Here is a 12,391-nt window from a genome sequence, read left to right on the forward strand (position 1 = left end):
ACATCACAGGTGCGCGTCCCACAGATTGTTCTCCCGCCACATCACAGGTGCGCGTCCCACAGATTGTCCTCCCGCCACATCACAGGGGCGCGTCCCACAGATTGTTCTCCCGCCACATCACAGGTGCGCGTCCCACACCCTCAATCTTAAACTGAACAAAAATGTCAATGCTACAAGCAACAATTTCAAATATTTTACTAAGTTACAGTTCAAATGTGGGAATCAGTCAATTGAAATAAATTAGGCCCTAATCTATGGATTTCACATGACTTGGCAGATATAGGCCCTCCCACTGGGAGGGCGTTTACCTCCAAAGCCCCCCCCCCCCCCCCCAGACGATCCCATAGGTGAAGAAGCTGGATGTGGAAGTCCTTGGCTGGTGTGGTTAAATGTGGTCCGCAGTTGTGAGACCGGTTGGACGTACTGCCAAATTCTCTAAAACGACATTGGAGGAGGCTTATGGTAGAGAAATTAACATTCAGTTCTCTGGCATCAGCTCTGGTGGACATTCCTGCAGTCAGCATGCCAATTTCACGCTCCCTCAAAACTTGACACATCTGTGGCATTATGTTGTGTGACAAAACTGCACAATTTAGTGTCCCCACTAAACTGTCCCCAGCACAAGGTGCACCTGTGTAATGATCATGCTATTTAGTCAGCTTCTTGATATGCCACACCTGTCAGGTGGATGGATTATCTTGACAAAGGAGAAATGTTCACTAACAGGGATGTAAACAAATTTGTAAATGTTATTTGTCACATGCGCCGAATACAACAGGTGTAGTAGGCCTTACAGTGATATGCTTACTTACAAGCCCTTAACCAACAATGCAGATTTAAGCAAATACCTAAAAAAAGTAAGAGATAAAAATAACATAATTAATATTTGTACACAACATTTTAGAGCAATAAGCTTTTTGTGCGTATGGAACATTTCTGGGATGTTTTTTTCAGCTCATGAAACATTAGACCAACACTTTACATATTCCTTTATATTTCCTGGAGAGCTACCATCCTATAGGTTTACACTCCAACCCTGTTCCTGGAGAGCTACCAGCCTGTAGGTTATCACTCCAACCCTGTTCCTGGAGAACTACCAGCCTGTAGGTTTACACTCCAACCCTGTTCCTGGAGAGCTACCAGCCTGTAGGTTTACACTCCAACCCTGTTCCTGGAGAGCTACCAGCCTGTAGGTTTACACTCCAACCCTGTTTCTGGAGAGCTACCATCCTATAGGTTTACACTCCAACCCTGTTCCTGGAGAGCTACCATCCTATAGGTTTACACTCCAACCCTGTTCCTGGAGAGCTACCAGCCTGTAGGTTATCACTCCAACCCTGTTCCTGGAGAGCTACCAGCCTGTAGGTTTACACTCCAACCCTGTTCCTGGAGAGCTACCAGCCTGTAGGTTTACACTCCAACCCTGTTCCTGGAGAGCTACCCTCCTGTAGGTTTACACTCCAACCCTGTTCCTGGAGAGCTACCCTCCTGTAGGTTTACACTCCAACCCTGTTCCTGGAGAGCTACCCTCCTGTAGGTTTACACTCCAACCCTGTTCCTGGAGAGCTACCCTCCTGTAGGTTTACACTCCAACCCTGTTCCTGGAGAGCTACCAGCCTGTAGGTTTACACTCTAACCCTGTTCCTGTAGAGCTACCCTCCTGTAGGTTTACACTCCAACCCTGTTCCTGGAGAGCTACCCTCCTGTAGGTTTACACTCCAACCCTGTTCCTGGAGAGCTACCCTCCTGTAGGTTTACACTCCAACCCTGTTCCTGGAGAGCTACCCTCCTGTAGGTTTACACTCCAACCCTGTTCCTGGAGAGCTACCCTCCTGTAGGTTTACACTCCAACCCTGTTCCTGGAGAGCTACCAGCCTGTAGGTTTACACTCCAACCCTGTTCCTGGAGAGCTACCCTCCTGTAGGTTTACACTCCAACCCTGTTCCTGGAGAGCTACCCTCCTGTAGGTTTACACTCCAACCCTGTTCCTGGAGAGCTACCCTCCTGTAGGTTTACACTCCAACCCTGTTCCTGGAGAGCTACCATTCAATAGGTTTTCATTCGAAACCTAATCTAGTGCACCCAATCTTCTTCCCTCTCCTCCCTTCTTCCCCCTCCTTTCTTATTTCCCCTCCTTTCTTCTTTCCCTCATCCTCTCTTCTTTCCCCTCCTTCTCTCTTCTTTCCCTCATTCTCTCTTTCTTTCCCTTCCCCTCTTTTTTCTTCCCTTCCCCTCCTCCCCTCCTCCCCTTCTTTCCCCCCTCCTCTCTTCTTACCCCTCCTCCCCTTCTTTCCCCCCTCCTCTCTTCTTCCCCCTCCTCCCCTTCTTTCCCCCCTCCTCTCTTCTTCCCCCTCCTCCCCTTCTTTCCCCCTCCTCTCTTCTTCCCCCTCCTCCCCTTCTTTCCCCCATCCTCTCTTCTTCCCCCTCCTCCCCTTCTTTCCCCCATCCTCTCCTTCTTCCCCCTCCTCCCCTTCTTTCCCCCCTCCTCTCTTCTTCCCCCTCCTCCCCTCCTCCCCTTCTTTCCCCCATCCTCTCCTTCTTCCCCATCCTCCCCTTCTTTCCCCCTCCTCTCTTCTTCCCCCTCCTCCCCTTCTTTCCCCCCTCCTCTCTTCTTTCCCATCATCTCCTTCTTCCCCTTCTTTCCCCCCTCCTCTCTTCTTCCCCCTCCTCCCCTCCTTTCCCCCCTCCTCTCTTCTTCCCCCTCCTCCCCTTCTTTCCCCCCTCCTCTCCTTCTTCCCCTTCTTTCCCCCCTCCTCTCTTCTTCCCCCTCCTCCCCTTCTTTCCCCCCTCCTCTCCTTCTTCCCCCTCCTCCCCTTCTTTCCCCCTCCTCTCTTCTTTCCCCCCTCCTCTCTTCTTTCCCCTCATCTTTGTCTCTTTTTCCCCTCCTCATCTTTTTTTCCTCCACCCTCCCCAATTCACCTCTTAATCTTTTTTGTTTACCCTGTCTGTTGCCCCTCAGCACCTCTCCATGGCAACTATCAGCACCTCTCCATGGCAACCACTCTATCAGATTAACTGCCAGTTCCCTGTGTGATTAATAAATCCCCATGATGCTGGAGATGTAGAATATTGCATTCTGGGATCCTTTCTCCAACTTGTGTCATCTTCCTTTAGGTGTCACTATCTGGGCAACCGGCAAAGTCATAAACCCTGACAATTTCTACCATTTCACCTCTTAACAAATCACAACTTTAAAATAAAACCCAAATAATTGTTTTGTTTACATGAATAACACCCCCCCCCTCTCTCTCTCTCCCCCTCTCTCTCCCCCTCTCTCCCCCTCTCTCCCCCTCTCTCTCCCCCTCTCTCTCCCCCTCTCTCCCCCTCTCTCCCCCTCTCTCTCTTTTTCTCCCCACAGCTCCTGAGGAAGAGGCACATAGGGAACGACATTGTCACCATTGTGTTTCAGGAACCGGGGACTCTGCCCTTCACCCCTAAAAACATCCGCTCTCACTTCCAACACGTCTTTGTCATCGTCAAGGTCCACAACCCCTGTACTGAGAACGTCTGTTACAGGTACACACACAACCCCTGTACTGAGAACGTCTGTTACAGGTACACACACAACCCCTGTACTGAGAACGTCTGTTACAGGTACACACACAACCCCTGTACTGAGAACGTCTGTTACAGGTACACACACAACCCCTGTACTGAGAACGTCTGTTACAGGTACACACACAACCCCTGTACTGAGAACGTCTGTTACAGGTACACACACAACCCCTGTACTGAGAACGTCTGTTACAGGTACACACACAACCCCTGTACTGAGAACGTCTGTTACAGGTACACACACAACCCCTGTACTGAGAACGTCTGTTACAGGTACACACACAACCCCTGTACTGAGAACGTCTGTTACAGGTACACACACAACCCCTGTACTGAGAACGTCTGTTACAGGTACACACACAACCCCTGTACTGAGAACGTCTGTTACAGGTACACACACAACCCCTGTACTGAGAACGTCTGTTACAGGTACACACACAACCCCTGTACTGAGAACGTCTGTTACAGGTACACACACAACCCCTGTACTGAGAACGTCTGTTACAGGTACACACACAACCCCTGTACTGAGAACGTCTGTTACAGGTACACACACAACCCCTGTACTGAGAACGTCTGTTACAGGTACACACACAACCCCTGTACTGAGAACGTCTGTTACAGGTACACACACAACCCCTGTACTGAGAACGTCTGTTACAGGTACACACACAACCCCTGTACTGAGAACGTCTGTTACAGGTACACACACAACCCCTGTACTGAGAACGTCTGTTACAGGTACACACACAACCCCTGTACTGAGAACGTCTGTTACAGGTACACACACAACCCCTGTACTGAGAACGTCTGTTACAGGTACACACACAACCCCTGTACTGAGAACGTCTGTTACAGGTACACACACAACCCCTGTACTGAGAACGTCTGTTACAGGTACACACACAACCCCTGTACTGAGAACGTCTGTTACAGGTACACACACAACCCCTGTACTGAGAACGTCTGTTACAGGTACACACACAACCCCTGTACTGAGAACGTCTGTTACAGGTACACACACAACCCCTGTACTGAGAACGTCTGTTACAGGTACACACACAACCCCTGTACTGAGAACGTCTGTTACAGGTACACACACAACCCCTGTACTGAGAACGTCTGTTACAGGTACACACACAACCCCTGTACTGAGAACGTCTGTTACAGGTACACACACAACCCCTGTACTGAGAACGTCTGTTACAGGTACACACACAACCCCTGTACTGAGAACGTCTGTTACAGGTACACACACAACCCCTGTACTGAGAACGTCTGTTACAGGTACACACACAACCCCTGTACTGAGAACGTCTGTTACAGGTACACACACAACCCCTGTACTGAGAACGTCTGTTACAGGTACACACACAACCCCTGTACTGAGAACGTCTGTTACAGGTACACACACAACCCCTGTACTGAGAACGTCTGTTACAGGTACACACACAACCCCTGTACTGAGAACGTCTGTTACAGGTACACACACAACCCCTGTACTGAGAACGTCTGTTACAGGTACACACACAACCCCTGTACTGAGAACGTCTGTTACAGGTACACACACAACCCCTGTACTGAGAACGTCTGTTACAGGTACACACACAACCCCTGTACTGAGAACGTCTGTTACAGGTACACACACAACCCCTGTACTGAGAACGTCTGTTACAGGTACACACACAACCCCTGTACTGAGAACGTCTGTTACAGGTACACACACAACCCCTGTACTGAGAACGTCTGTTACAGGTACACACACAACCCCTGTACTGAGAACGTCTGTTACAGGTACACACACAACCCCTGTACTGAGAACGTCTTTTACAGGTACACACACAACCCCTGTACTGAGAACGTCTGTTACAGGTACACACACAACTCCTGTACTGAGAACGTCTGTTACAGGTACACACACAACCCCTGTACTGAGAACGTCTGTTACAGGTACACACACAACCCCTGTACTGAGAACGTCTGTTACAGGTACACACACAACCCCTGTACTGAGAACGTCTGTTACAGGTACACACACAACCCCTGTACTGAGAACGTCTGTTACAGGTACACACACAACCCCTGTACTGAGAACGTCTGTTACAGGTACACACACAACCCCTGTACTGAGAACGTCTGTTACAGGTACACACACAACCCCTGTACTGAGAACGTCTGTTACAGGTACACACACAACCCCTGTACTGAGAACGTCTGTTACAGGTACACACACAACCCCTGTACTGAGAACGTCTGTTACAGGTACACACACAACCCCTGTACTGAGAACGTCTGTTACAGGTACACACACAACCCCTGTACTGAGAACGTCTGTTACAGGTACACACACAACCCCTGTACTGAGAACGTCTGTTACAGGTACACACACAACCCCTGTACTGAGAACGTCTGTTACAGGTACACACACAACCCCTGTACTGAGAACGTCTGTTACAGGTACACACACAACCCCTGTACTGAGAACGTCTGTTACAGGTACACACACAACCCCTGTACTGAGAACGTCTGTTACAGGTACACACACAACCCCTGTACTGAGAACGTCTGTTACAGGTACACACACAACCCCTGTACTGAGAACGTCTGTTACAGGTACACACACAACCCCTGTACTGAGAACGTCTGTTACAGGTACACACACAACCCCTGTACTGAGAACGTCTGTTACAGGTACACACACAACCCCTGTACTGAGAACGTCTGTTACAGGTACACACACAACCCCTGTACTGAGAACGTCTGTTACAGGTACACACACAACCCCTGTACTGAGAACGTCTGTTACAGGTACACACACAACCCCTGTACTGAGAACGTCTGTTACAGGTACACACACAACCCCTGTACTGAGAACGTCTGTTACAGGTACACACACAACCCCTGTACTGAGAACGTCTGTTACAGGTACACACACACACACACACACACACACACACACACACACACACACACACACACACACACACACACACACACACACACACACACACACACACACACACACACACACACACACACACACACCAGGATGGGTAACAGCAGATTAAACAGGGGAGGTGGAGGAGGAGGGAGGAAGGAGAAGCCGGGTGGAGGAGCAGAGGGATGGAAGCACATCTAACTTACTGTAGGTAACATCGATTTAAGATGTCAATTACAGCAACACCACACTTCAGGCCGAGGAAAATATTTTAGTAAACTAAGTAACACATCGATGAAGGCATCGACTAAGCTATTCTTAGGAGTAACACCCTCCAGACCGTTCAGACCATTGATGGCTCATCCAACGCATAACTCTCTCTGACGATTAGAAGGACCTGAATCTGAGGTTGGGTTTGCGTCCCAAAAGGCACACTATTCCCTACATAGTGCCCTACTTTTGACCAAAGACCACAGGGCTCTGGACAATGTAGTGCACTACTCTATGTAGAGAAAACGGTGTCATTAGGGACTGTCCGACAATAGTATTCACTCTGTCTGTTAATGCTTCTCTGAGGTTGTTTTGAGTGGTTTTGAAATGTCACGACTACACAGAAATGTCTGGAAATCACTAGGAGCCATCATGACTCTACAGTAATGTCTGGAAATCACTAGCAGCCATCATGACTCTACAGTAATGTCTGGAAATCACTAGGAGCCATCATCACTCTACAGTAATGTCTGGAAATCACTAGGAGTCATCATGACTCCACAGTAATGTCTGGAAATCAATAGGATAGCTTGTGTTTAAATATCACGACTCCACAGTAATATCTGGAAATCACTAGGAGCCATCAAGACTCCACAGTAATGTCTGGAACTCAATAGGAGCCATCACGACTCTACATTAATGTCTGGAAATCACTAGGAGCCATCATGACTCCACAGTAATGTCTGGAAATCACTAGGAGCCATCATAACTCTACAGTAATGTCTGGAAATCACTAGGAGCCATCATGACTCCACAGTAATGTCTGGAAATCCCTAGGAGCCATCATGACTCCACAGTAATGTCTGGAAATCACTAGGAGCCATCATGACTCCACAGTAATGTCTGGAACTCAATAGGAGCCATCACGACTCCACAGTACTGTCTGGAACTCAATAGGAGCCATCACGACTCTACATTAATGTCTGGAAATCACTAGGAGCCATCATGACTCTACAGTAATGTCTGGAAATCACTAGGAGCCATCAAGACTCCACAGTAATGTCTGGAACTCAATAGGAGCCATCATGACTCCACAGTAATGTCTATAAATCACTAGGAGCCATCATGACTCCACAGTAATGTCTGGAAATCCCTAGGAGCCATCATGACTCCACAGTAATGTCTGGAAATCCCTAGGAGCCATCATGACTCCACAGTAATGTCTATAAATCACTAGGAGCCATCATGACTCCACAGTAATGTCTGGAAATCACTAGGAGCCATCATGACTCCACAGTAATGTCTGGAAATCACTTTGAGCCATCACGACTCCACAGTAATGTCTGGAAATCACTAGGAGCCATCATGACTCCACAGTAATGTCTGGAAATCACTAGGAGCCATCATGACTCCACAGTAATATCTGGAAATGACTAGGAGCCATCATGACTCCACAGCAATGTCTGGAAGTTACTAGGAGCCATCTCGACTCCACAGTAATGTCTGGAAATGACTAGGAGCCATCATGACTGCACAGCAATGTCTGGAAATCACTAGGAGCCATCATGACTCCACAGTAATGTCTGGAAATCACTTGGAGCCATCATGACTCCACAGTAATGTCTGGAAATCACTTGAAGCCATCATGACTCCACAGTAATGTCTGGAAATCACTTGGAGCCATCAAGAATCCACAGTAATGTCTGGAAATCACTTGGAGCCATCTCGACTCCACAGTAATATTTAGAAATCACTAGGATAGGATGTTTTAATTGTCATGACTCCACAGTAATGTCTAGAAAACACTAGAAGCAATCACAACTCCACAGTAATGTCTGGAACTCAATAGGAGCCATCACGACTCTACATTAATGTCTGGAAATCACTAGGAGCCATCATGACTCCACAGTAATGTCTGGAAATCACTAGGAGCCATCATAACTCTACAGTAATGTCTGGAAATCACTAGGAGCCATCATGACTCCACAGTAATGTCTGGAAATCCCTAGGAGCCATCATGACTCCACAGTAATGTCTATAAATCACTAGGAGCCGTCACGACTCCACAGTAATGTCTGGAAATCACTAGGAGCCATCATGACTCCACAGTAATGTCTGGAACTCAATAGGAGCCATCACGACTCCACAGTACTGTCTGGAACTCAATAGGAGCCATCACGACTCTACATTAATGTCTGGAAATCACTAGGAGCCATCATGACTCTACAGTAATGTCTGGAAATCACTAGGAGCCATCAAGACTCCACAGTAATGTCTGGAACTCAATAGGAGCCATCATGACTCCACAGTAATGTCTATAAATCACTAGGAGCCATCATGACTCCACAGTAATGTCTGGAAATCACTAGGAGCCATCATGACTCCACAGTAATGTCTGGAAATCACTTGGAGCCATCACGACTCCACAGTAATGTCTGGAAATCACTAGGAGCCATCATGACTCCACAGTAATGTCTGGAAATCACTAGGAGCCATCATGACTCCACAGTAATATCTGGAAATGACTAGGAGCCATCATGACTCCACAGCAATGTCTGGAAGTTACTAGGAGCCATCTCGACTCCACAGTAATGTCTGGAAATGACTAGGAGCCATCATGACTGCACAGCAATGTCTGGAAATCACTAGGAGCCATCATGACTCCACAGTAATGTCTGGAAATCACTTGGAGCCATCATGACTCCACAGTAATGTCTGGAAATCACTTGGAGCCATCATGACTCCACAGTAATGTCTGGAAATCACTTGGAGCCATCATGAATCCACAGTAATGTCTGGAAATCACTTGGAGCCATCATGACTCCACAGTAATGTCTAGAAAACACTAGAAGCAATCACAACTCCACAGCAATGTCTGGAAATCACTAGGATAGTTAGAATTAACTCTGTCCTCTCTTTCTTCTCTCTCACTCCCCCTACAGCGTTGCTGTCTCTCGTTCTAAAGATGTCCCTCTGTTCGGCCCTCCAATCCCCAAGGCAGTGACCTTCCCCAAGTCCGCTGTGTTCCGAGACTTCCTATTGGCCAAGGTCATCAATGGGGAGAACGCCGCCCACAAATCTGAGAAGTTCCGTGCCATGGCAACCAGAACGCGCCAGGAGTACCTCCGCGACCTGGCCGAGAACTTCGTGTCCACGGCAACCATGGACTCGGCTGTGAAGTTCAGTTTCATCACACTGGGAGCCAAGAAGAAAGAGAAGACCAAACCTCGTAAAGACGCTCACCTGTTCTCTGTCGGCGCCATCACCTGGTCCGTCACCGCACGGGACTTTGGCCAATCAGCAGACGTGGACTGTCTCTTGGGCGTGTCCAACGAGTTCATCATTTTAATAGAGGAGCAGTCTAAGAACGTAGTCTTCAACTGTTCCTGTCGTGATGTCATCGGATGGACATCTGGGATTATTAGCATCAAGGTCTTCTACGAGAGAGGAGAGTGTGTGATGTTGTCTGCTCAGGATGGCTGTGAAGAAGATATACGAGAAATGGTGCAGAGACTAGAGGTAATTCATCTGGGTTAGGGTCAGGGGTTAGGGTCAGAGGTCAGGTTGGGATTATTGTTCACTTCTCTCTTCTGTCTCCGTGTTTCAGTATGAATGGAGTATCTCACATTTGACCAAATGATATAGTGAATTCAGTGATATATGGAATTAATTAGATTAACAAAGACCAATATATTTTCACTGTCAAGGGTTTGGTCTATTTCCAATTGGCTTTATCAAACCAACAGCCATCCTCTTTAGAGGAAGTCAAGCCTTAACATATCAGAAGAAAAGGTCTGGTTGTTCTGCTGGATGTAGTCTCAGCACTTGGCCTCTTGATAAATGGGTTGAAGATGACTATAAAGACGGATTAGGTTGTACCTTCTTACTGTAGAGAACCAGTACCTGTAGTCAACAGTGTGTCCTCCCGAGGTGCATCCTGTTTGAACACCTCCTGTTAGAGCCTTACCTTGTGCTAGGCTTCCTTTCTCCTCATTTCCTCTCTTTCTCCTCATTTCCTCTCTTTCTCCTTATTTCCTCTCTTTCTCCTCATTTCCTCTCTTTCTCCTCATTTCCTCTCTTTCTCCTTATTTCCTCTCTTTCTCCTCATTTCCTCTCTTTCTCCTCATTTCCTCTCTTTCTCCTTATTTCCTCTCTTTCTCCTCATTTCCTCTCTTTCTCCTCATTTCCTCTCTTTCTCCTTATTTCCTCTCTTTCTCCTCATTTCCTCTCTTTCTCCTCATTTCCTCTCTTTCTCCTCATTTCCTCTCTTTCTCCATCTTTCCACTTTTTATCCTTCTTTCTATCCTTACTTATTCGTTTTTTCTTCTAGGCCCTTTAGTGTTTTGAGTGTGATCCCTGTGCTTGTAGCTATGTCAACCAAATGACTAACGTACACCTTTACACCAGTCTATTGAGCCTTGTGTGTTTCATGCCAACCCAACAACACAGATTCAGACCAAGCTGTTTCATGCCAACCCAACATCCCAGATGTAGGCCTTACATGTACAGCTCGCCTTGGTCTCTCGTCTCCTGTGCCAGCCTTGGTCTCTCTTCTCCTGTGCCAGCCTTGGTCTCTCGTCTCCTGTGCCAGCCTTGGCCTCTCTTCTCCTGTGCCAGCCTTGGTCTCTCGTCTCCTGTGCCAGACTTGGTCTCTCTTCTCCTGTGCCAGCCTTGGTCTCTCTTCTCCTGTGCCAGCCTTGGTCTCTCTTCTCCTGTGCCAGCCTTGGCCTCTCTTCTCCTGTGCCAGCCTTGGCCTCTCCTCTCCTGTGCCAGCCTTGGCCTCTCTTCTCCTGTGCCAGCCTTGGCCTCTCCTCTCCTGTGCCAGCCTTGGTCTCTCGTCTCCTGTGCCAGCCTTGGCCTCTCTTCTCCTGTGCCAGCCTTGACCTCTCTTCTCCTGTGCCAGCCTTGGCCTCTCTTCTCCTGTGCCAGCCTTGGCCTCTCTTCTCCTGTGCCAGCCTTGGCCTCTCTTCTCCTGTGCCAGCCTTGGCCTCTCTTCTCCTGTGGCAGCCTTGGCCTCTCTTCTCCTGTGCCAGCCTGGCCCAGCTGGCCTACCTCCCCTATGGGTCAGTCAGTGACATCAGTAGGTATGCTGGGTCACAAAACTTTCAATACAAAACGTTCCATACATGTGACTTTTTGGACCTGAATGCCAAGACATTTAAGAGATAAAGGGAGTCAAACCCGTTCTGCATCCTGAATGTTCTGCATACCCCACCATACCATGATACCTCCATGTATTCATCACTGGAAAAGATACATGTTTGGTATTGATATTTTTAAAAGCTTACAAACAGTGTTGTCAAACTATTTCATAATTTCTAGAAAATATTTTTTTCATATAATAATGTTGACATTCTTTAAAATTTAACATCAATTATATACAAATGTGTAATCTCCGATTATTTTCGTATTCACAAACAACAGATTTTGTCATTTATGTCAACCTTCTTTGGTGGGTGGACCTCCAAACACCTTTGTGGTAGTGTTTGGTACCAATTTGATTCCCATTTTAGTACATATACAGTTGAAGTCAGAAGTTTACATACACCTTAGCGAAATACATTTCAACTCAGTTTTTCACAATTCCTGACATTTAAAAAATTCCCTGTCTTAGGTCAGTTAGGATCACCACTTTATTTTAAGAATGTGAAATGTCAGAATAATAGTAGAGAGAATTATTTAATTCAG

At 47.4% G+C, this 12,391-nt stretch overlaps 1 protein-coding gene across 4 annotated transcripts in view; it reads left to right on the plus strand.

Moving 5' to 3' along the window:
* sipa1l2 (signal induced proliferation associated 1 like 2) overlaps positions 1-12,391 on the plus strand; it is a 467,180-nt gene that overhangs the window by 279,615 nt on the left and 175,174 nt on the right. For all 4 annotated transcript variants that reach the window (XM_071391253.1, XM_071391254.1, XM_071391255.1 and 1 more), the window contains exons 10-11: positions 3,359-3,516; positions 9,646-10,222. In XM_071391253.1, the coding sequence (XP_071247354.1) occupies positions 3,359-3,516; positions 9,646-10,222 (735 nt within the window). The remainder of the gene's footprint in view (positions 1-3,358; positions 3,517-9,645; positions 10,223-12,391) is intronic.

This window comes from Salvelinus alpinus, chromosome 3, assembly GCF_045679555.1.
Source record: "Salvelinus alpinus chromosome 3, SLU_Salpinus.1, whole genome shotgun sequence".
Taxonomy (NCBI): domain Eukaryota; kingdom Metazoa; phylum Chordata; class Actinopteri; order Salmoniformes; family Salmonidae; genus Salvelinus; species Salvelinus alpinus.